The following is a 25,283-nucleotide window of genomic DNA, read 5'->3' on the forward strand; positions in this document are numbered from 1 at the left end:
TTATATTTGGTTTACACATTTTAACGACGTTACTGATGCTAGTAAGTATAGTTCCCTTTCAAACCTGACTGTCTATGGGACAAGTGAAGTAGAGTTCACTTGTTTCTGTGACCTCGGCATATGAAGAGATAGTGTGGTCAGCACTATGCCCAGACGCCTTTACTTTCCCTAACGTGAGTTAGGTACCCATCAGAGTTGGGTGGACTCAGGGACGGTCTACTTACTTGAACCCGTTACTGATGCTAGCTTTTGACTTACTCCTTTCGTTTTTTAAGCCCTATTACGTTATATAACCCAAATCTAATTCTCATAGTGGATTTATCCTTATAGTCAAAGTAAATCAAACCCTAAATTAATCCAAAAAAAAAAAAAACATTTGAAAAAAAAAAGAAATCCACCCTGTTTCTCCCTAGACAAGGAAGCACCAGCACGTTCTTTAGGTGTTTTTTGTTTTGTTTTGTTTTCTAGCCCACTGTTTTCCCCAACCACTCAGAGGGTCGGAGTGATTCCGTGGCAAGCTGGCGGTAATTCGGTTCCTTCTCTTGCAGGAGAGCTCCACTGTTTTAACAACCGGCGTTTCCAGAAACCCCTGGCAGAAGTGACCGAGCCCGCAGCCCAGTAGGAAACTGACCACGGACTGTACTTCACCACCTAACCACCCCTCGCCAGATGTCGCTGCCGGAAGTGGACGAACGGCCGAATCACGTGACGCGCAAGGATTCATCATCCGGGTTTCTTTATGGCGGATGCGTGGACGTGAGTTCGACGCTGGTGGCATTTCCCCCCACATTACGGGTAAATTGTCTGCGGACAGACGACTGCTTCGTGTGCACAAAATTTACCGGAATCGCCTTAAGTATCGATACTTTATATAGCTACTGTGTGCCTCGGGTTGAATTCAACACGTACAAGTTCTAAAATTAGATCTTGGTGTGTTTTTAATAAGCTTTTATTTTCTAATGAATATCGATTTTTTAAAATATAGGCCTATATTTAAACGTTAAATGTATATTAACAAAACATTTTATATTTCTGCTACTTTAAAAAAATGAATTTACGTTAGCTTTAAGAAGAAATAAGTTCATAATGGTATGGGGATTAGAACATAATTGAGCGCTAAACCGCGGTCAGCGCAGGCCATAAGCCACGCCTAGTGACCGCTGGTGTGTCAGAGAGCGTCACCTAATGGCCGACACCGGCCGCTAATGGTCCCTGATGGATCGATTTGTCTGTGGAGACAGGTTCGATCGCTGCTTCGATTGCACGTGAACCATCAGCCCCCCCCCCCCCCCCTGGTGACGTCACGATGTTTGTCTCTGATGGTTTGTTGCAAGAAATTGGAACAACTTGGTCGAGTCGTAAAAATGTGTTTTGTTAACCCGAAAGTCGTGAGTTCGGTACCTACGCTCAAGGTCGTATGACGTAAACAATTCAAATACGCGGCCCTTACCAGATCACGTGTTATGATACACGTCGGGGGTGGGGGGGTTAGTGGTAATAAATGGGCACAGTGGATACGAGGTCTTCACTTTAGATATTGTTGTCATACCTGTGACAGTGGATGAGAAGACAGCACTTTAGATATTGTTGTCCTACTTCTTATTGCGGTTTGTCGGTTTCACCAGAACTGCTAACGCCAAAAATTCAGTGAAGCTTTACGTACATCTGTATTATAGTGCTGATTGTCATTTAGATACAGTTAATTAACGCTAATGATACATTGATATTTTGCGCTATTAACCAAAATTTAGAGAAACAAATCTTGATTTTATATATCATACAAGCAGTTTATATAGTGCTGCTACACACCCGGCCCAACGAACCAATCAAAACAGCCGACAATTTGAAGAGGTGGTTTCAGGCTGTCACTGTGTTACCTCGTGTTGTCAACAACAAAAGCACCATTCAATCTGTTTAAAATTGTGATTGTAATGATTGTTCTTCTATAGTACACGTGAAGTAATCATAATATTCAGCTCCAAATTCTGGCCGTCTAGACTAGACAATGTAGAATTGTGTTAGGCATAAGAAAGGGATAAAAAATCATAATAAAGTTTAGCCGTCAGTACACCCTCCTCCCCTCCCACATTGAGTGACATCATGTGTCCATTAGAGCATGGATGGACTGTGATGTGATACAGCAGTGAGCCATCAGACATGGGTCATTGGACCGTGACGAGATGTGACAGGTGCTTGATGTATGTGAATATGACTCGACTAAGTCGTGACTAATTTTTTATACTTTGATACAAGTGGCGTAAATGGGAAGTGACTGATGTCATTATGACGTGACTGTTGCGTGCTAAAATTGTGGCTGGGATGTGGCTTGGACCTGGTTGTGACATGACTTAGACATGACAGGTACATGACAATGTTGTGACTGGGACATCAATTAGACATGACTTTGACTGGGACGTGGCTGTGACTGAGACATGACTTAAACATGACTGTGCCGTGACATGGTTTGTGACTGGGACTTGACTTAGAAGTTACTTTGACTGGGATGTGGTTGAGACTTTATTCTGTCCTAGAGACTAGAAACTCGAGTGATTGGGGCTGGGTGGTTTAGCAACTAACCTCAGACCGGTGTATCCAGGTAATTCGCTAAACGGGTTTACCCCAGTTCACAACACAATCAACCAACCTTAAGTAAACTAAAAACAGTTTGTATGTCTAATCACGTGAACAAATGATCTCAATTAATTACTATTCTAACCATGTTTTCAACACAGGATTATTTTAAGACATTATTCTTATACAGCATTCAGAGTTTCTTCCGGGCATCACTTCGGGCGAGGAGGGGAGGGGGGGGGGTGGTGGGAGTCTACTGCCACCCCGAACGAAATGGAATTTATATAGAAAATATACTATTAAGGGTGTCCGCCCCCCCCCCCCCCCACCGGAGAAACAAGTCTGAAAAAAAAAACACTGACAGCATTGACGACTAACCTTTAGACTAACAGAGTCGGTGGGTGTGGATTCTTTAATTAATTAGTGTCTAATTAATCAGAATGCACTATTGCATCTAAAATTAGAGTAAAATTAGAGTAAAATCCATTTGAGTTTTAAATTTTTATTTTAAATCTTTTAATAATCACCCCCCCCCCCCCACACAAACTCCACCCACGATCTCGACTTAAACCCCCCCCCCCCCCACCCCATCGGTCCCCTCTACACAGAGCTCATCATTGCCAGGTTTCGTCAACGACCGCAGTTCGTGATCGCTCTTGGGTTGCCGGCTAGGAATTCCCGCTTAGAAGGTCGAAGCACTGGCTCCCAACTTCCGGTTTAGGCTCGCGCCAAGAGCGGCAACTCTAATCTGAGATGATCTCGCGGAGATACGTAGGAAGAGCTTTGTCAACAAGCAAACCTGGCTGTGTTTTAGCAAAAGTTTCAAGCACCATTTCAATTTGATTAAAACAATACAGGTTATTTTTATACAGTGACATGTGACTCGTCTGGCGACACTACATTTTCTGATTTTTCGTTAAATACATACATACGTACATGTTATATATATATATATATATATATATATATATATATATATATATATATATATATATATATATATATATATATATATATATATATGTTTGTAATCGTTTTAATGGAGACCAAACATACCCAGTGGACTGACCAAAGTATACTAATGAGGTCTAACTATGGATATGAGGAAGGAGACAAAATCCTTAACATGTCTAGCGATTTGTGGATGCATCCAAAAGAGATCAACATCCGATTCCTGGAGCTAAATGAGTTATTCGAATTGTGCTTCTGTGGCCCCTGAGGAGCAAAGAGCTACACCCACACATATCTAAAGGTCTAAAGAGCTACACCCACACCTATCCAAAGGTCTAAAGAGCTACACCCACACCTATCCAAAGGTCTAAAGAGCTACACCCACACCTATCCAAAAAGCTCAGATTTGGGCAGCTCTCTGTAGAAGAGCCTCTCCTTTCACCGTCCAGCTCCAGGATTCTCTTCGCCGGGCTTCTTCCCTCTTACCCTGGGGATTCCATTCTAACTCTTGCCTCAAAATGTTACCCTCTTCCCGTTTGCGGGATTTGATGTCCGTGTTGCCTTTTGTTAACTTTGGTGTCGTTTGTAAAAATATGAAAGGCGAGTGACTTTGGTTCGTTTTAGCCATTCCTATTTAAAATTATAGCATGTTTATCTTAAGTAGCTTATAATGCCTTATTAAAAACATAGTATAGTGGACGGCGTGGCCTAGCGGTAGACTGCTAACCCGAGAGTCTCGAGTTCAAATCCGGGTTGAAATCAGCGTTATGGAAACAAAGGCGGTTGGGCATAGTGCTGACCACACTATCCCTACATATGCCGAGGTCAATAAATCAGATGAACCCTACTTCATCTGCCCCATGTGTCTTGGACACCAAAAGGATTCAGAAGAAGAAGATAGTATTAGTATGTCAGATTCCTCCCTTTCCCCTACCCTTTTTTTTTCAGTTATAGTCACCAAAAAGCCGGAGCCAAGAATAGAAACTATCTAGTTACTCATAAATTTGATTTATTGAGGGAGATAATATTAGTGGGTTTTTTGTTTTGGTGATAAACGACATAAAAATATTTTCCCCATTGTACAAATAAAAATCATAATGCTAAAGAAAAAACAGTTCCAAGCCCTTAAAACTGTCACGATTTTGTTGATTCCAATATTTATTTTTATGAGTATCATCTTTTTTAAAACAATAAGAGTAAAATGTGACTTGTCTTGGGGTTGTTTCCCTTATCTCGCAACATAGTTGTGAACTTAACGCGAACGTGCGTGTGGGCGTTGGAAATAGAACTTTTTAGTGTACCGGCCCAGCGCCATATTGCCGCGGAGGGGGACGACTTCCGGTGAGGACCGCAGAGATAAGACAGTGCCGCAGTAAATGGGGGGGGGGGGGCATGAGACGGAGCGAGGACAAGCTAGATAAAACCGGAGATGACCCACTATTAGAAACCTCTGTGTTCGGTGTGTGTTTCAGTTAATATTTTTTCCCAATTTATGCCGGGTATTTAATAAAGCTGTTAAATCTCAAGCTAAGATATTGTTGGGCCAAGCTAGATAAAAGGGAGATGACCCACAATTAGAAACCTCTGTGTTTCTGTGTGTGTTTCAGTTAATATTTTTTCCCAATTTATGCCGGGTATTTAATAAAGCTGTTAAATCTCAAGCTAAGATATTGTTGGGCCAAGCTAGATAAAGCGGAGTTGGGTTGACCCACTATTAGAAACATGTGCGTGTGTATGTGTGTGTGTGTTTTTTTTTCAGCAAATATTTTCTCCACTTATTGCCGGGTATTGAATATAGCTGTTAAAGCTCCATCTCAGGTATTGCTGGAGATTACCCACTATTAGAAACCTCTGTATGTGTATTTGTGTGTGTGAGTGTGTGTGTGTGTGTGTGTGTGTGTGTGTGTGTGTGTGTGTGTGTAAGTGTGTGTTTCAGCAAATATCTTCCCCAAGTTAAGGCGGATATTTAATGCAGCTGTTAAAGACCCGCTTCTTCAGGTATTGCCTTTGTCAATATTGACTAAAGGGTGAGAAAAATATTGGCCTTTGGTTTAAACTGTGAGTTAGGATCGTAATTAGAATAATAAAAAATGAACACCAGAAAAGTTTTCAGTTCTGTTCATGATTTAAGTACACGGTAACAAAGCACTGAGTTTGAACTTGCCGCCCACCCACACAAAGCTGCACTTCAATTTATCAACATTTCAGCTTTGTTTTTCTTGTTTTTTTCTTCTTAAAATAAAACTTCAGGCATTTTCTTTTTCACTGCCCATCAACAAATGAAGAAAGAATGTAACATTCGGTGAACAAGAGGAGGGGGGAGGGGAGGAGGGAGAGAGAGAAGGGGGGGGGTGAAACAGCCAATCGTGGAGCGACTAGGGAAGACACTTTCTTTAATAAACGCATTGGTCATTAGTTGATCAAATCATAGAATCCTTTTAAATTTTAGACACATTATTTTTATAAAATGAATATATATATATATATATATATATATATATATATATATATATATATATATATATATATATATATATATATATTCATTTTATACAAATAAAATATAATGAAATATAATAACATAAAAAAGAAAATATGCATAACGAATATATATATATATATATATATATATATATATATATATATATATATATATATATATATATATATATATATATATATATATATATTGACATAGATATATATATTGACATAGATATATACATTTATACACAAGTATGTATGTGCATGTGTCTACAACAGATGAAAGACAGGAAGGAACACTATGTGTATGTAGTAAACAATACCACGTGACCCCCATACGACCGCAACAAGTTGTTGACAGACGTGACACGATTCCTCGCACGAGTGACACCACGAGGTACGGGGGGGGGAGTCTTTTAGTCATCGCCCCTGGCACTGTTTGTCTGCTCTTGACACGTGACACCCGTACAGCGGTGTGTGACACGTGACTACTGTGTTGTCCTGTATTACATCAGATTCACGCTAGAGTGATTCCATGGTTGACTGGGTCAAACCCGAATTAGCCTGTTCTAATTTGATATACGTTCACTTTCCAATACAAATGTAATGAATGATTTAACTATATAAATATCATATATGAACATACAAGCGAGATTTTTCTTATACCATTATACGTTTGTGTGTCTGTTTGTGGGTCTATAATCAAATATTGTAACTCAATTTTGACCCTTCTATCATACAGCAATTATTTTTTTCAAAATATTTTAAATAAATGCAATTACAATGCAGGAATGTATAATTTTCAGTTTAGTTGTTCATAAAAATTGGCCTTTAAAAATGTAGTTAATGTTTACTCTATTGAACAACAAAAGGGCAATATCTAGGTAGCATTAATCACTATATTAGTAAGGTGAGTTGGAGTTCATGAACGATGTTTACAATTCTTAGAGCCAATACGAACATAGGTGTTGATCATTTTCATCATGATCTACTGATTGGTTTTTAAAACAAACAATTTGTATTCGTATGGTGTATTGGCCTGATTAAAAACGATCGAACTGGAAAGAAAGGATATGTTACTTATTGATTTTATGTTTAAATATCGATTTATAATTATAATTCAGTAGAACAAAAGATAATGACGCGTAGAAAATAAAACACGAATAAAACCCATAAATAATAAAATGTTTCCAAATGCTTTGAAAATTAAATAAAAAATGTTAAAACTTTCTTTAGATATAACAGAAAAAGTAGATGCTTTATGTTCATCTTTGTCAATGTTAAAGTTTTTTATTTTAAGTTGTTTTTAAATACCAGTTTTATTACTAATCTAAGATACAGAAAGGGGAGGCTAGACGGGTGACAAACAAGACAAGACAAAAATGTAAATACGAGTTACTGTTCCTGAGTAGGTTGGGACGTGTTGAAAACCAGTTTCGTGTGGTTGCATCTTGTATAACCGTGACCTAAAAGAAACCCTTCTTCGCTTAAAGTGCTAAGTTACATCACGTAGTTTCCTGTGTTTTACCTTCGTGGGTCAAGAATAGTAAGAATAGAACTAACATCGGCGTCTAATGAAGAATCATTAATAGATGAGAAACTAGCCGAAATATAACAAAAAATACAACCGAGTTTTATATATATAAACATATATATATATATTTATACATATATATATATATATATATATATATATATATATATATATATATATATATATATATGCTGGCTTTATAATTTAAAAATAATAATGCTTAGAATATTTTTAGATAGAATGTGAAGTCTGGTTGTAAATATATCTAATTTAAATAGCCCTTTAACACCCCCCCCCCATCCCACTGTTGTGACAACGAAAATCATTCTGCCATAAAATTTGAACCAGAATAACATTCCAAACTCCCGTACGAGTTAGCTTCCACGAGTGACCAGGGGTGTGTAATGCACCATTCAGCTCAGGGGCTGAAAGCAGTGACGCCCCCTGTCACTAATGGGTGCCTTGTCCTGTCAATATATATATAGTCCACGATACCATTTTTTAACATTTCGTTACAATATTCCACCCGTGTTTAATTTTAATTCCAATTTTGTTCCGTTTATTGCTCTCTTTAAGACGACGCAGTTTTTGATGAACCAGCAGACGTTTGATTCCTGACCTGGCCGGTCTATCGCTATGCAAGGAAGTTTGATCTGTTCTGCCCCCGTCTTTGTACTGCTGATGAGATTACAAGAGCAATCTCATCAGCATCCTGCCATTGTACGTTTCAAGAAAAAGATCAAAGATCAAAAGATCAAACTTCTATACTAAAAACTTTCGAAAGATCGGAATCAACGATAGTTTTTTGAAGAGGATTTTCACTCAATAACATTGTAGTACTAGTTGTTTTTATATACTGTCAAAGAGTTTAGCCCGTAAAATTATTACACTAATAATCACAAGGTAAGACAATTTTAAATTCTTCATAAAAAAAATTTCTTATATTTATTTTTAAATCGATGTTCTATCAATAGATTAGAAATTGAATTTTAATTATTCTGCTTTCTTAATTACTAAGCAGCAATCACAACTAGAATTTTACAAGATGTTCGACCGAGTTACGAACCCTGAACAACGGGGTGAGGTACCACCCTTAATCATCTTATGGTAGAACATTCGATTTTGTTATTTTCTATTGAGAATAGAGTCTTTTATCACTCATAGAATTATACACTCGAAGTCACGCACTGTTGTTGCTTATATGCACATTTAGTATAATCATGCATATCATTGTTTAGGAATACAGAACTACAACAGCTCAGATAGGGGTTCATCCATTTATGACGTCCCCATTTTTTTTTATAAATATAAATATAAAATAAATATCTCACATCAGTAGTTATAAAAGTAAAGGTCCCTTTTCGAACCTAACGGTCCTTGGGGGAAGTTCGCCTGTTTCCTTGATCTCAACGTATGTACTGTGGTCAGCACTATTCCCAGTCGCCGTTACTTCCCCTTACGTAAATTGGGTACTCATTAGAGCTGGGTGGACTCAGAGACATTCTACTGACTTGAACTCGCATTCGAACTCGAGACTTCCAGTTTAGCAGTCTAGCCATCTACTTCTTGGCCACGTCCTTCCATATCAGTGTTTACAACTGCTCCATAACAGTTGCGTCATGAAGCGAGAACGGGGGTTGAAAAAAAGGGGGCTGGGGGTGTATGAAATGGTGTAAAATTCAACATTAAGCGCAGATGTACATCACTTAAGGTGAGGGCTGACACCAAGCCAATAATTTCAAAGAGAAGGGTCTTTTAATATTTTATAAATGACCTGACAAGACCCACCATTTAAAAAAAGTTATACCCGAGCTTGTGACCCCACTACTCCTGAAATATCCACGGAAAAATAGTTTTGTTTGATTTTATACCCTTTTTGTGTGGAGATCAGTTAGGTTTTTGCGCCACAAGTTTTAAACCCGTGTGAGTCGAGTTTAGTTAGTTTCTCAAATCTTTATCGTATGGTGCTCTACATGAATTGGGGTTTGGGACACAAGTTTTATACCCCTGTTGTAGTGCTCTATATTTTTTTTATCATCGATGATGTATGGGAGAGGGGGGGGGGGCAGCGGAGGGGTTTGAGAGGGGTGAATTTAAAAAGTGACAGTGGTTTAAAATACTAATTGTGGATTTCTCATTAATTGTCTTCTTTAAGCTTTTAAATGATGCTGTGTCATTTTTATAAAACTCCGGTGGATTCATTGGCGGTGGTGATGGGGGTGTGATAGTGGGGGGTGGGGGTGGAAGGGTAGGTCACATTCCAATCCCTTACCATTTGGAGTATAAACATACTCCAAAATGTTTTCGCTTTGTGGGTCTGTGTTCTTACACCCTACCCACACACCCCCACATACACAAACACAATCTCTCCCCCCCCCCTCCCCCATTTTTTTTAGCTTCAACTCGTTCAATGGTAAAAATTATCTGAGGAACTAGGGGTTGGCGTGGTCGAGTCGGTAAAGCTCATGGTCGCTAAACCGAAAAGTCTCGAGTTCGAACCCCCGGGCAGATGAGGCTCGTTAGCTGGGGACAGCCACTCTTCTAGGAGAGGCAACTCCAAAATTAAACAACTGCTGCCTTGTAGTTTGTTCTTGGTTGGACAAAGGCTATGGAAGCAAATCCAAAAAGAAAATCAGGCTGAAATCGGAGTCAATGGCCTCAATGGCGCATAACCAGTTGACACGTAACGCTTAATTGTGTTGGAGGCGTGGTCGAGTCGGTCAAAAGCTCATGGTTGATAAATTCGAACAAAGTCTCGAGTTCAAACCCACTGGCAGATAAATCTCGATCCCCTTCAACACTAAAATATTAAGAACGAAGAAGAAGAAGAAAGATCTGAGGAAGTAAAGTAAAATTCTCTTTTCGAACTTGACTGTCCGTGTTTTTTTTTCGACCAAATTTAGGCACAAAAATTTTACTAAATTATCACAAAGTGATACTCCTTTCCTTCCCCCCACCCTTTTTTGAAGAGTAAATTCCGTATTTGTAACTTAAAACCTGTCCTTTACCACAAGGTATTGATCCCATGCTTTCCACACATTTTCCATTGCCGCCCCACTTAACAAGGGAAGTCACTCGTGTGTCTCTAATGAGTCACTACCATCTCACTGCCTGGGTTGTCGATCTTTTGTTGTTTACATTGCGCCCCGTCACGCATGTTTGGATGCGACCTAATTCAAGAATGTAAAACTGCGGTCATCGAAGCGTAACGACGGCATCTTAGATTAAATTAGTTCGGCATTTAAGAGTATTAGAAAACTTTTATCTTTTTTCATTATTTTTTAATGATACACTTTAGTTTATAAATAAAAAAATAAAAATTAATTGAGTATGCATATTCCTTATTTTTAATAAATACGGGAAGTAACTGGGTAAATGATTCTACCTGAATTGTCGTGAAAAATGATGGGTGTTGCCTCCCTTACTTAGATTATATATGAAAAAAAACCAAAAAAACTAATGTTCAGTTTTATTATTTATTGTGTTGCAGGAATTTTGTATTCTACTTACACGTTGCCATCTACTGCTGCCCATAATCTTCTAGTCGCCATGGCTAACGTCACTGCTAAAACCGTGTCTGAGTTGACAACCAAAGCGTTCCTGGATCTCACAGTCATCAAACACAACAGCTCCCTCCACGGGGGAGAGGATGACGGGCTGACACCCAAACACTACACGGACCAGCTGTATCTGCTCGTCTTTGGGATCATGATCGTGTGTACGTCTTCAAACTTTCAAGGCTCTAGCTTTTATTATTATTCGAAGACTTACATTATATACACACACAAACATACACACACATACATATTTATATATGTAAGTATATATATATATATATATATATATATATATATATATATATATATATATATATATATATGTATAGGTATATATATATATATATATATATATATATATATATATATATATATATATATATATATATATATATATATATATATATATATATATATATATATGTTGTGTTTGTGTACGTGTGTGTGTGTTTAGTTCAAAATTATGTGTGTTTAATTCCAATTTATGTATGTGTGCATTATTAATTTCTATTTATATGTATGTTTCTATGTGTGAATTAGAGATAACACAATTAAAAGTTTTTTGGGAAAACAATTTTAATTAGTATTAATAAATTTAACAGCGACGTCATCTGTTGAAAAATATAAATTAAAAGTTAATGGAGATAACTCAATTAATGTTTTTTAAAGTACTTTAAACTTTGTTACCTCCCTTGTAACCTTCTCATTGTCTTGACATGATCGCAGTTATGGACGTAGGCTTTGGTCTGATTGAAGCAGGGAGTGTGAGAACAAAGAACACAACACACATCTTGATCAAGAACATTCTTGACTCGCGTAAGTTCGCTGCATGTGATTTGTCCCCATATCCCTAAAAAATCTCGACACCTGTGATTTTCAATGTGATTTGTCCCTTCACCCCTAACACCTTGCTACACCTCTGATTTTCAATGTGATCTGTCCATTTAACAAATCTCAGCACCTGTGATTTTCAATGTGATCTGTCCATTTAACAAATCTCTACACCTGTGATTTTCAATGTGATCTGTCCCTTCACCCCTAACACCTTGCTACACCTCTGATTTTCAATGTGATCTGTCCATTTAACAAATCTCAGCACCTGTGATTTTCAATGTGATCTGTCCATTTAACAAATCTCTACACCTGTGATTTTCAATGTGATCTGTCCATTTAACAAATCTCAACACCTGTGATTTTCAATGTGATCTGTCCATTTAACAAATCTCAACACCTGTGATTTTCAATGTGATCTGTCCATTTAACAAATCTCTACACCTGTGATTTTCAATGTGATCTGTCCATTTAACAAATCTCAACACCTGTGATTTTCAATGTGATCTGTCCATTTAACAAATCTCAACACCTGTGATTTTCAATGTGATCTGTCCATTTAACAAATCTCTACACCTGTGATTTTCAATGTGATCTGTCCCTTCACCCCTTACATCGTGCTACACCTGTAATTTTCAATGGTATATAATTGTCTCTTTCTAAAAACATTAATTCCTCTTTGTCTATTTAAATCACCTATGCCTTCTCGCTTGTCTTATTTAAATATGTCTGTTAACTTTCAATTACATCACTTTTACACCATGTCTTTATACCGGCTATTGAATATAATTGTCAATGTACATTTATTCTATTTGGTCAATGTACATTTATTCTATTTGGTCAATTTACATTTATTCTATTTGGTCAATGTACATTTATTCTATTTGGTCAATTTACATTTATTCTATTTGGTCAATGTACATTTATTCTATTTGGTCAATATACATTTATTCTATTTGGTCAATGTACATTTATTCTATTTGGTCAATATACATCTATATATATAATTCTCTTCTGGGAGCCGTTAGAAAACAAGCTGCAAGCGCGCGCCTTGCAGTCCCCTCTCTTCCTTTCTATCACTATCACTACCACCCCCACCCCACCCCCACATGATCTGGTGAGCTGTGGTTCACTGTAAATGTTTACAAATTGTAGAGTCGGGTTTGTTGACGGCTATTAGGGTCAGATAATTTAGTTTGAAACGATTTTAAACTTACAGGAGGTAACTAAGAGGAGGCTGCTTTCACGGGGGGGGGGGGGGGGGGGGGGGTGTAGGGTAGGGTAGGGTAGGGGTTGGGGGAAAGGGGGGTGGTTAGTGATTTAAAGCAAATATTTTCAGTGGCAGCATTGGTACTGTCGAATTCACAAATTATGAATTACTGAAAAGTAGAAAATAAAACAACTAAATAGCGGCGTATGATACGCCGCGGGTCGGCTCCTTTATTCTATTTGGACAATGTACATTTATTCTATTTGGTCAATGTACATTTATTCTATTTGGTCAATGTACATTTATTCTATTTGATCAATTTACATTTATTCTATTTGGTCAATTTACATTTATTCTATTTCGTCTATGTTAATCATCTCTGCCGTGTCACGTGTCTGTCGATGTCAGCCATCTCTACCATATTACCTGTCTAATCTAAACATATCTATTACCTTTCAGCTAATTGTCTACGTCTTCGTCAAGCATATTATTATGTCAAATGTGATTTGTCTAAAATAAACATATCTGTTACCTTTCAGTCGCCGCCGATACCTGTATGTCTATGTATATACCAATTATTTGTCCTATGTCACTGGTCTCATATAAACATGTTACCTTTCAGTCACTGAGGGATTCTAATTGTATTTTTCTCAGTCAATAATCTGTCGTATGTCATTTGTTAATATATCCGTTACCTTACAGATTCAGCCGTTATCTAAGTGTCTATGTCAGTCATCTCTACCATGTTACGTGTCACATACATAATCATTTTACCTTTCATTCGCCATGGGTGTATGTATGTCTATGTCAGTCATCTCTACCATATCACCTCTCTAACCTAAACTTCCCATTACCTTCCAGTTGCAGCCGGTATCTGTATGTCTATGTATATGTCAATCATGTTCCATATCACCTGTCTAACCTAAACATATCCATTACCTTCCAGTTGCCGCCGGCATTGCCTACTGGCTGTTTGGCTTTGCTCTGGCCTTTGGCTACGGCAATGAGTTTGTTGGCTGGACCAACTGGGCCATGGCCGGGCTGGACGACTCGAAGATCGCCTTCGCTTTCTACCAGGCCATGTTCGCCTCCACCGCCACCACCATCGTGGCTGGGGCCGTCACGGAGAGGTGTGAGTTCATCGCGTACCTGCTATACAGTTTTGTGCTTACAGGTGAGTTCTGGTGTGTGGGTGTGTGTGGGTGTGTGGGTGTGTGAATGTGTGGATGTGTGGGTGTGTGTGGGTGTGTGGGTGTGTGGGTGTGTGGGTGTGTGAATGTGTGGATGTGTGGGTGTGTGTGGGTGTGTGGGTGTGTGAATGTGTGGATGTGTGGGTGTGTGTGTGTGTGTGGGTGTGTGGGTGTGTGGGTGTGTGGGTGTGTGAATGTGTGGATGTGTGGGTGTGTGTGGGTGTGTGGGTGTGTGAATGTGTGGATGTGTGGGTGTGTGTGGGTGTGTGGGTGTGTGGGTGTGTGGGTGTGTGAATGTGTGGATGTGTGGGTGTGTGTGGGTGTGTGGGTGTGTGAATGTGTGGATGTGTGGGTGTGTGTGTGTGTGTGGGTGTGTGGGTGTGTGGTTTTGTGTGAGTTCATCGCCTACCTGCTGTACAGTTTTGTGCTTACAGGTGAGTTCTGGTGTGTGGGTGTGTGTGGGTGTGTGGGTGTGTGAATGTGTGGATGTGTGGGTGTGTGGGTGTGTGTGGGTGTGTGGGTGTGTGGGTTTGTGTGAGTTCATCGCCTACCTGCTGTACAGTTTTGTGCTTACAGGTGAATTCTGGTGTGTGGGTGTGTGGGTGTGGGTGTGTGGGTGTGTGTGAGTTCATCGCCTACATGCTGTACAGTTTTGTGCTTACAGGTGAGTTCAGGTGTGTGGATGTGTGGGTGTATGTGGGTGTGTGGGTTTGTGTGAGTTCATCGCCTACCTGCTGTACAGTTTTGTGCTTACAGGTGAGTTCTGGTGTGTGGGTGTGTGTGTGGACGTGTGTGAGTTCATCGCCTACCATCTGTACAATTGAGTGTGTTTGTGTGTGTGCGTGCGTGCGTGCGAGCGTGTGTGTGTGTGTGAGTGTGTGTGTGTAAGGTCATCGTCACAAGTCATTTCATGAGATCCGATTTTTGCGCCCCGGGCTATCATGTGATGGCGTTCGTTTTAAAGAGTGCTGTAAGTTATGGATAAAATTGGTTATCATAGTCGTTTACTAAATCGAATCAGGCGCATCATCCGGTATGGTACTATTTGGCGCTCCGGGCTTTCCCGTGGGCGCTATGGCGCCTAAGTTCTTTTTAAACAGTGCGATAGACTATGGATAAGTTGGGTATTATAGTCGTTCACAAATTGAATCAGGTGCATCAGCCAACCTCCCCGGTAGTTCGTAAGCTCCTTGTAGTCTAACGGGGGCTACCAGGGCTGCCCCGTTAGGTCCCTGAAATCGGGGCGGTCGCGGAGGTGTGTGCTTCGTCACGATCTCGGAAAGTGATCAACGTACGTGACTCAAGTTTCTCATACAGTACGCCCCAGGGTCCGTTGTATTACCCCTCTAACGACCATTTGTACAGTATTAATTATTTTAGCTTGGTAAATTAGGCCCAAAAAGATTATTATTACTTTTTGTTCCTTTTTTTTTCTTCTTTTTTTTCACTAAGATTAATAACGAATATAATACTCAACATATGGGAGTCATCGATCGCATATTAAGGAGTCGGCGAGATTTATAAATATTAATTAATTTTTAGCTCTTTATGGTTTACTTACTTTACAATATTTTATTTTGTTTCACGAGATCCATCTAAAATAAAAATATTTTTATTTTTATTGTTTGCTATATATTATTTATGTACTTTTGATATCAAATGTAAGAGAATGCCCACTTCCTTAGAGTCTACGATGCCGAATTTTTCCTGCCTGGATATTATCTCAGAGTTAGCGTTCTTTATTCCTCAGGATTTATCTACCCTGTTGTGACCCACTGGGGCTGGGCATACCAGGGCTGGCTTTTCAAGGGACACAACTTTAACATTGATGGCAAACTGGTCAAAGTTCATTATGAGGTGAGCTATCAAATGAACTATAGGTACTCAATGTCCCCCAACTCATAAATTTTAAACACAGTATCTAATTATTTAACTGATAATATCTATTACACCTGAATTACGGACATTCTAGTCTGGATATTCATTTACTTTATACTGTGTTCGAAGAATCGTTGTCAGATAGTAAATAGATACTCCAAATAATTTAGAAGTTTTGTAGATATACTCGTTCGTTAAAGACATTTCTTTCCTTGTTTGTGTACTGTTTGCCAATATGCACGTCTATATCGGGGGAATATACAGACATTTCTTTCCTACCAAAAATGGTTTGTGTACAGTATATGTGTTCATTTCATAATGGCTGAACTTTATCTTCGTTCTTAATTGTAATATCAAAGGGTAATTACTCCTATGATATAAAGTGTTGACAAAGCTGCCCTCATCGCCAATGTTTATCCAAGAACAATCTTTAGCAGTTGTTTCAATTCGAGTTTTCTCTCCTAGGTGTGTTTCTGTCCCCAGCTAACGAAACTTAACTACCTAGGAGCCGAACAGTGATTCTATCTGGCATCTCTTAGCACCCCCCTCCAGAAACACGTCTACCCCCCCCCCCACCCCACCCCCCTCAACGGAATAGAATTAATATTGAAAATATATCCTTGTTAAAGAATCTATATATCTATATATATATATATAATTTTCTTCTGGGAGACGTTAGAAAACAAGCTGTAAGCGCGCCTTGCAGTCCCCTCTCTTCCTCTCTAGGACGTCTGGTGAGCTGTGGTTCACGCTAAATGTTTACAATCGTAGAGCCGGGTTTAGTGACGGCTATAAGGGGCAGATAATGTAGTTTGAAACGATTTTAAACTTGGGGGAGGTAACTAAGAGGAGTTTGCTTTCAAGGGGGGGGAGGAGGGGTTGGGTGGGGGGAGTGAGGATGGGGGGGGTGAGTGGGGTAGGGGTTGGGGGAAAGGAGGGGGTATCGTCCTTAACGACCATCTGATAGTGTTTTAAAGCAAATATTTTCAGTGGCAGCATTGGTACTGTCGAATTCACAAATTATGAATTACTGAAAAGTAGAAAATAAAACAACTAAATAGCGGCTTTACGCCGCGGGTCGACTCGTTGTATTCTGTTTTGTCTATGTGATGGTGTGTCTTATATTACAGAATTGTATTATGTTGTGACTATGTGATTGTCTGTTTTATGTTACAGAATTGTATTATGTTGTGACTATGTGATTATGTGTCTTATGTTACAGAATAGTATTATGTTGTGACTATGTGATTGTCTTATGTTACAGAATTGTGTTATGTTGTGACTATGTGGTTGTGTGTCTGGTGTTTCAGGATTTTGGTGGCAGTGGTGTGGTGCATTTAGTTGGAGGTACAGCCGCGCTGGTAGCTGCCATTATCATAGGACCCCGCATTGGGAGGTTTGACAAGGACACGGGGAAGGTGAACTACATCAAAGGACACTCTGTTGCTGTAAGTGGTGGGGGTGGGGAATGTGTGGGTGTGTGTGGGTGGACTACATCAAAGGACACTCTGTTGCTGTAAGTGGTGGTGGTGGGGGGATGTGTGGGGGGTGTGGGTGTGTGGGTGGGTGAACTACATCAAAGGACATTCTGTTGCTGTAAGTGGTGGTGATGGGGGGATGTGTGGGGGTGTGTGGGTGTGTGGGTGGGTGAACTACATCAAAGGACACTCTGTTGCTGTAAGTGGTGGTGATGGGGGGATGTGTGGGGGTGTGTGGGTGGGTGAACTACATCAAAGGACACTCTGTTGCTGTAAGTGCTGGGGGTGGGGGATGTGTGGGGGTGTGTGGGGTGTGTGGGTGAACTACATCAAAGGACACTCTGTTGCTGTAAGTGGTGGGGGTGGGGGATGTGTGGGGGTGTGTGGGGGTGTGTGGGTGAACTACATCAAAGGACACTCTGTTGCTGTAAGTGGTGGGGGTAGGGGATGTGTGGGGGTGTGTGGGGGTGTGTAGGTGGACTACATCAAAGGACACTCTGTTGCTGTAAGTGGTGGGGGTAGGGGATGTGTGGGGAAATGTGTGGGTGTGTGTGTGGGTGAGGGTGGGAAGGTGAACTACATCAAGGTGCACTCTGTTGCTGAAAGTGGTGGGGTGGGGATGTGTGGGGGTGTGTGGGTGGACTACATCAAGGTGCACTCTGTTGCTGTAAGTGGTGGGGGTAGGGGATGTGTGGGGGTGTGTGGGGGTGTGTAGGTGGACTACATCAAAGGACACTCTGTTGCTGTAAGTGGTGGGGGTAGGGGATGTGTGGGGAAATGTGTGGGTGTGTGTGTGGGTGAGGGTGGGAAGGTGAACTACATCAAGGTGCACTCTGTTGCTGAAAGTGGTGGGGTGGGGAATTTTTGGGGGGATGTGTGGGTGAGTGGGTGTGTGGATGAACTACGTCAATGGGGTACTCTGTTGCTGTAAGTCTAGGGAGGAGGTGTGGGGAAATTAAGTGGGAGGAAGGGGTGGGTGGGTGAATGTACGTGTGGATGTGTGGGTAATTGTGTGGGTGAACAACATCAAGGGACATTCTGATGCTGTATGTCTAGGGGTGGGGGAATGTGAGTGGATGTGTGGGTGTGTGAGTGAGGAGTGTGTGGGATGTGTGGGTGGACTACATCAAGGGTTACTGTTGCTATAAATCTGTAGAGTGGGGAGCGATGAGCGTTGGTGGGTGTATCGGTTGGTGGAGTTTTGGGTTTATGTTTAACCCAATAAAATAAACCAACTAAATACATACAGGTGAATACGCTGTCGTATGTCCATATTGTTATTTAGCTCTGCTGCTTTTATCATGTTTATCAACCGCCACACCCCCCCCCACCCTCCATCCACAGCTGGCCACCATCGGTGTCTTTGTTCTACTCTTTGGGTTCATGGCTCTGAACGCGGGGGCCCAGCACCACATCAGCTACCCCGGGGACGCCTCTGCCATCAGTCTGGCTGTCTTCAACACGCTGATCGCTGCCAGTGTGGGGGGATTCGTCTCGCTCTTCACCCACAGGTCAGTAGCATGACCCACGTCATTGTCTTTGTACTTTGTGGCAGTGTTTCTTCCAGACTTTTTTTTCTCCGGGGGTGGGGGGGGGCACTTGATATATATATATATATATATATATACGGGGGGGGGTCGACATTCTTCGGAGAGAAGGCTAGTAAAAGTGTATGTTTATAAATTCCATATCGTTGGGGGGGGGGGGGCTGTGGATGCCTGGAAGAAACTGCTTTGTGGTGTTTCTTTAAGACATTATCTCTCGGTTTGGGAGGATTTGAAACTTTCGGCAGGGGGGGGGGGGGGGGCAAATGAGGGGTATTGATATTTCCAACCAACGGGGTGGGGGACTCTGATACTGGTTACAATATATATTTACAGAAATTATCTTTTATATTTCGTCGAAAACTATTTTCAACCAAAAGGGATCTCTTTGATTGGGTTCTAATTTTTTAAATATTTGCCAAAATATTTGCCAAATATACTTTTAAAAAGGCGTCTATTATTTCAAAACCTGATTTGAAAGGTGTTGTTTTATTTTTTACCTCGACATATGAAAAGGTTGTGTGGATAGCGAAAGATCCACCAACCTTGAGATGGATAAATTGTGTGTTTCTTGATGTTCATCTAAATAGTTTATGAAAAAAAAAACTATGTTAACAGCAGTGGAAAACAAACCGGGTGGGGGAACTAGTTATCGTCGCCACGTCACTGTTTCCAATTATTGAATGTACAGGTTAACTCAGTACTAACAAACATTGTATTTATGTGTATCTCACGACAGAATTGGTTTGTTTGGAAACAGCTGGAGCATTCATGCAGTCATCAACGGGGCCTTCGCTTCAATGGTAAAGACATGTGCGCGATTTTACAGTTGTGGGGGTGGCTGTGTGTGTGAGAGTGTGTGTGTAGCTGGGAGATTAGTAGCTTGTATGTGTGCGCATGTGTTCAAGCGTGTGCGTGTGCGCGTCTGTGTGTGTGAGAAAGAGAGAGAGATAGTGTGTGTGAGAGTGTGTGTGAGAGTGTGTGTAGTTGGGAGAATAGTTGCTTGTGTGTGTGCGCATGTGCTCAAGCGTGTGTGTGTATGTGCGTGCGTGCGTATGTGTGTGTATGTTTGTGTTCAGAGTTTCTCTCAGACATTTTTCCTCAGGGTGGGTAGGGTGGTTAAAGTATATTGGATAAGTATATTATTTCTAAATAAAATTGTTTTTTTTTAATTTCGTCCTAGGGGGGGGGGTGGGGAAAGGGCAGAGGTACAACCACCCCCTCCCCCCTATTCATCACCACCCTCCGTAGCGATGCCTGAAAGAAACAGTGTGTGATGTGTTTATGTAAATTGTTGTGAGAAAAAATTTGTCATGAAAATAACAGTGTATTGATACGTTGACGTGAATGTGTTCAAAATATTCGATACACAGGCTAACACCCCTTACAGTACATATCAACAACAAATCTTGACTCACCGCGCCTACAAGCTATGATTCATATAATCAATGCCACTCAGAGGCGTAGCGAGAGGGGGGGTGCGGACCGAACCGGTTGACACCATTTAGGGGGGGGGGTGACACCAAGGCAAAAAATAGTAAAATATATAGAGAAAAACTTGAGGGGGGTGCAAAGTGAAAGTTTGAAAGTTTGTCCCCGGGAAATGTCGCTACGCCTCTGAGGGGGGGGGGGGTGACACCATTAAGTGCCGCACCAGGTGACACCCGACCTCGCTACGCCCCTGATGCCACTATCACTATTGACACTGACTAAATCAGAGCCCAGCTGAATTACCTGTTCGAATAATGAAACAGACTTATAACTTTTCAATAAGTGTGAAATTATATTTGAATTAATGAGCTTTTTGCGTGGTCACCTCCAGGTAGCCATTTGCGGGGGGTGTAACTCAATGAGGCCATGGGGCGCCGCCATTGTGGGCGTGGTGGCGAGTTTTCTCATGAAGGGAATAGAACAGCTTCTGTTTAAACTGAAGATCGATGACCCTTTAAACGCCGTCGGAAGTAAGTTGCTGTATTGATTAAATCAAATCAATAACTTATTTTTTCTTACTAATATTCTACTTGTTACTTTTGTATTTGAGAATTTACTACAAATTGACAACGGGTAAAACTATCAATAAGTTGAATTTCTGTTCTGAAAATACCCACAGTTCACTTTGGAGGCGGTGCATGGGGCATTATAAGTGTGGCTTTCTTCAAGTACGATACTGGTATCGTGTTGGCATGGAACAAACAGTCAGGGGCGGTAAGTCAATAGAATTATTCTATTTGTCAATAAATGGAGTCACGCATGTAAAACGGACTAGTGAAAATTTGGGACTGATGTAAGGTTATAGATGATGGGGAAGTGTAGGAGGGGGGGGGGGGGGGTAGAAAAATGTGATGTAAAAGAATACAATGTATCTTAATTTACCTTTAGAATAAGAACGTGGAATTTTTTGGGGTAGGTTTAACTTTATGACATATCTTGTGCGGAAGAAAAGGGGGGGGGGGGATGACTTACTTTATGGCTCTGAAAATGTGCGAAAACTGCTTGAGTTGTAGCACGTCCCAGAGTCCACCTAACTCTAAAGTCTAAAGGTACGTAACTTACGTTAGGGAAAGTAAAGGCAGCTGACCACACGACGTTTAACGAGGTCATAGAAACAGGCGAACTCTACTTCACCTGCCGTCTGGTTCGAAAGGGAAGTTTACAAGTTTACAAAAAATAAACTTACAAAAACTTAACAACGGCACATAATTAACAGCATAAATTATTCCGTCACTACTTTGTTCATCATTATAAAATGTTCATCGTTTTAAAATGTTCATCTTTAAAAAATTACCATCGTTATAAAATGTCCATCGTTATAAAATGTTCTTCATTATAAAATGTTCATCGTTAAAAAACGTTCATCTTTTAAAATGTTGATCATTATAAAATGTTCATCTTTTAAAAATGTTCATCGTTATAAAATGTTCATCATTATAAAATGTTCATCGTTATAAAATGTTCATCATTATAAAATGTTCATCGTTATAAAACGTTCATCTTTTTAAAATGTTCATCGTTATAAAATGTTCATCTTTTTAAAATGTTCATCATCATTATAAAACGTTCATCTTTTTAAAATGTTCATCATCATTATAAAACGTTCATCTTTTTAAAATGTTCATCGTTATAAAATGTTCATCATTATAAAATGTTCATCGTTATAAAACGTTCATCTTTTTAAAATGTTCATCATTATAAAATGTTCACCGTTATGAAATGTTCATCATTATAAAGCGTTCATCTTTTAAAAATGTTCATGTTTGTTTACCAGATGCTGGCCTGGCAGCTGGCAGGTGTTGGTGCCATCGTTCTGTGGACAGGGGTTCTCACGTTCTTCTTGTTCGGGGCCCTTAGACTCTTGGGAATCTTCAGGGTTTCTGAAGAGGTCGAGAGGAAAGGTGAGTGACCGTCTCGATAGAAAAAAATAAAATATGAAGATTAGTTACACTAAAATAAACATAGTGATCATTGCTGTCAGTATCCTTATATTAAAAATCCCGATAACAAGGGCGTATTTTTTATACTCAGAAAAAGTTAAATATTATCGATGTCCATATCTTTATATATTTGACTGATTATATCGTTTTTAATTATCCCTATATATATATATATATATATATATATATATATATATATATATATATATATATATATATATATATATATATAAATATATATTCTATATATTCTATATATTCTATATATTCTATATATTCTATATATTCTATATATTCTATATATTCTATATATTCTATATATTCTATATATTCTATATATTCTATATATTCTATATATTCTATATATTCTATATATTCTATATATTCTATATATTCTATATATTCTATATATTCTATATATTCTATATATTCTATATATTCTATATATTCTATATATTCTATATATTCTATATATTCTATATATTCTATATATTCTATATATTCTATATATTCTATATATTCTATATATTCTATATATTCATTGTATAGATATAAACATTGTAAATGGCCGTACATGATATTCAATACATTTTCATAGTACAAAGTTTGTTAACACAAATGTCTGTTTCCCTATAATTGTTCATCTCAACTCCTCCGTATCGATGTATAAAACAGTATGATGTCCATGCGCTAGAAGATCCGTGTTATTTCTATTCCAGGCCTAGATATCACCAGACACCACCAAAACGCCTACCCGCTTGAGTCCTACGGCTACGGTCACCTGCACATCATGGCTGTCGGAGACAACGGTAACCCCAGCTCCATCGAGCAAGGTAAGTCACCATTTGTAGAGTTTTCTTCCAGGAATCACTTCGGGGGGGGGGGGGGGGGGGGGCGAAAAATTCTACCCCCCCCCCCGAAAGAAATCAAATTTATATAATTTATATAGAAAATATATACTTTTAATAGTGTCCGCCCCCTCCCCCCCCCCCCCCCGAAGAAAGTCTACCGCCCCCCCCCCCCGAAAATTTCAAGTTCCCCCCCCCCACCCCGGAGAAAAAAGTCTGGAAGAAATACTGTTTGTAGTCACCTTCAGTATCTCTTTCAAACACTTCTAAGTCCCCACATTTAGCCTCTGTAGTCACCTTCATACAGTGTCCCCACAGTCAACCTCTGTTGTCACCTTCAGTGTCTATTTCAGACATTTTTCATCCCTCCCCACACAATCACCCTCTGTAGTCACCTTCATACAGTGTCTATTTCAGGTATCTCTACACCCCCACAGTCACCCTCTGTAGTCAGTCAACTTCATACAGTGTCCCTTTCAAACACCTCTACGCCCCCCAGTCACCCTATATAGTCACCTTCTTTCACACATCTCTACGTTCCCACAGTCACCACCCCCCCCCCCTTTAGATCCGCCACTGACAATAAAGAAAACCCCTAAAATACATGTATTTTACTAACAATAAAGATCCACACCACACGACGTATATTTCACTGACAATGAAGATACCCACATGAAAGACGTATTTTTCTCTCAAAATGAAGATACCCTCTAAAAGACATGCATTTCACTGACAATAAAGACACCCTTTAAAAGACGTGTATTTCACTGACAATAAAGATACCCTTTAAAAGACGTATATTTCACTGACAATAAAGATACACGCAAGCAGACAACGAATTTCACTGAAAATTTTAATTTCTCTAACAGGTTACGTTAATAAGGTGTTTGTGACGTACGAGGGTCACCATGACCCATCGGACAAGCACGCCAACGGTATCCAAAGTATCCACACTGTACCGTCCTTCATTGAGCTGGAGCCTATCGACGACAACGACCTTCAGTCCCTGGACAAGGTCCGTATCCGGAAGTTGGAGTCCATAGAAGGGGAGGCTAATCTCTCAACTAAGAATAAAGTCAAGCAGTTAATGCCGCTGTTGTGGAAAAAGGGAAAGAATAAAGGAGATGGGGGTAAATTAGGGGACGTTATTTCAGCTCACACGATTGATATCGAAGCTACCAAAGTTTAATGTGGGTTTTGATTACAAAATGGTTTACAAATTATACTGTTAAAGCAGTAGCGTAAATACAATTAAAATTTTTGATCATACCTGCGACTAATTTGTTCTGGCCAATCTAGATGACAATTTTATTTTTAAACAAAAAGATGCGTGAGAATAAGATGAATGGGAACGTTAACTGTTGTATAATTAATACAGAATAAGGTTTTTTCATTGGCCACCACCCGCTATGGCTTGCCTTACCGATAGGCGCCAACCATTGTACCGCTCCTTGCCTGGTACAAAGGAAATAATGGGATACATCAGACTTGAAGATGGCAACATATCATGTTACTACCCATAGTAGGGCTGAAATTAGTTTGGGGTAATGTTTGTGCTGTTGATTATATTCCAGATTTTGTTTTGAAGACACCACTATTTCATGTTTTTTTGCATTTTATATAATTGCTTTTTTGTGTTGATTTTAAATATTTTATTTTCTTTAAGCATTTATATTTATAAATTATTTTCATGTCTTTTATAATTAATAAACTTTACAAATTATATCTGTCTGGTGTAATACTTAATTTAGCTTTAGTAATAGTAGCCAAAGTGAT

The 25,283-nt window shown here is 39.6% G+C and overlaps 1 protein-coding gene across 1 annotated transcript; it reads left to right on the forward strand.

Moving 5' to 3' along the window:
* The first annotated feature begins 8,058 nt into the window (after window positions 1–8,058).
* LOC131957179 (putative ammonium transporter 1) lies at window positions 8,059–25,230 on the forward strand. Its single transcript, XM_059321906.1, has 13 exons — window positions 8,059–8,443; window positions 11,031–11,258; window positions 11,824–11,913; window positions 14,085–14,312; window positions 16,079–16,185; window positions 17,517–17,654; window positions 19,029–19,195; window positions 19,968–20,031; window positions 21,051–21,189; window positions 21,339–21,433; window positions 22,494–22,620; window positions 23,379–23,492; window positions 24,377–25,230. Exons 2-13 carry the CDS (start codon window positions 11,090–11,092, stop codon window positions 24,694–24,696), a joined length of 1,758 nt encoding a protein of 585 aa, XP_059177889.1. The 5' UTR covers window positions 8,059–8,443; window positions 11,031–11,089; the 3' UTR covers window positions 24,697–25,230.
* Window positions 25,231–25,283: the final 53 nt, after the last annotated feature.

Source organism: Physella acuta, unplaced genomic scaffold (assembly GCF_028476545.2).
Source record: "Physella acuta isolate Inbredline_101_S28 unplaced genomic scaffold, ASM2847654v3 ptg001216l, whole genome shotgun sequence".
NCBI lineage: Eukaryota > Metazoa > Mollusca > Gastropoda > Physidae > Physella > Physella acuta.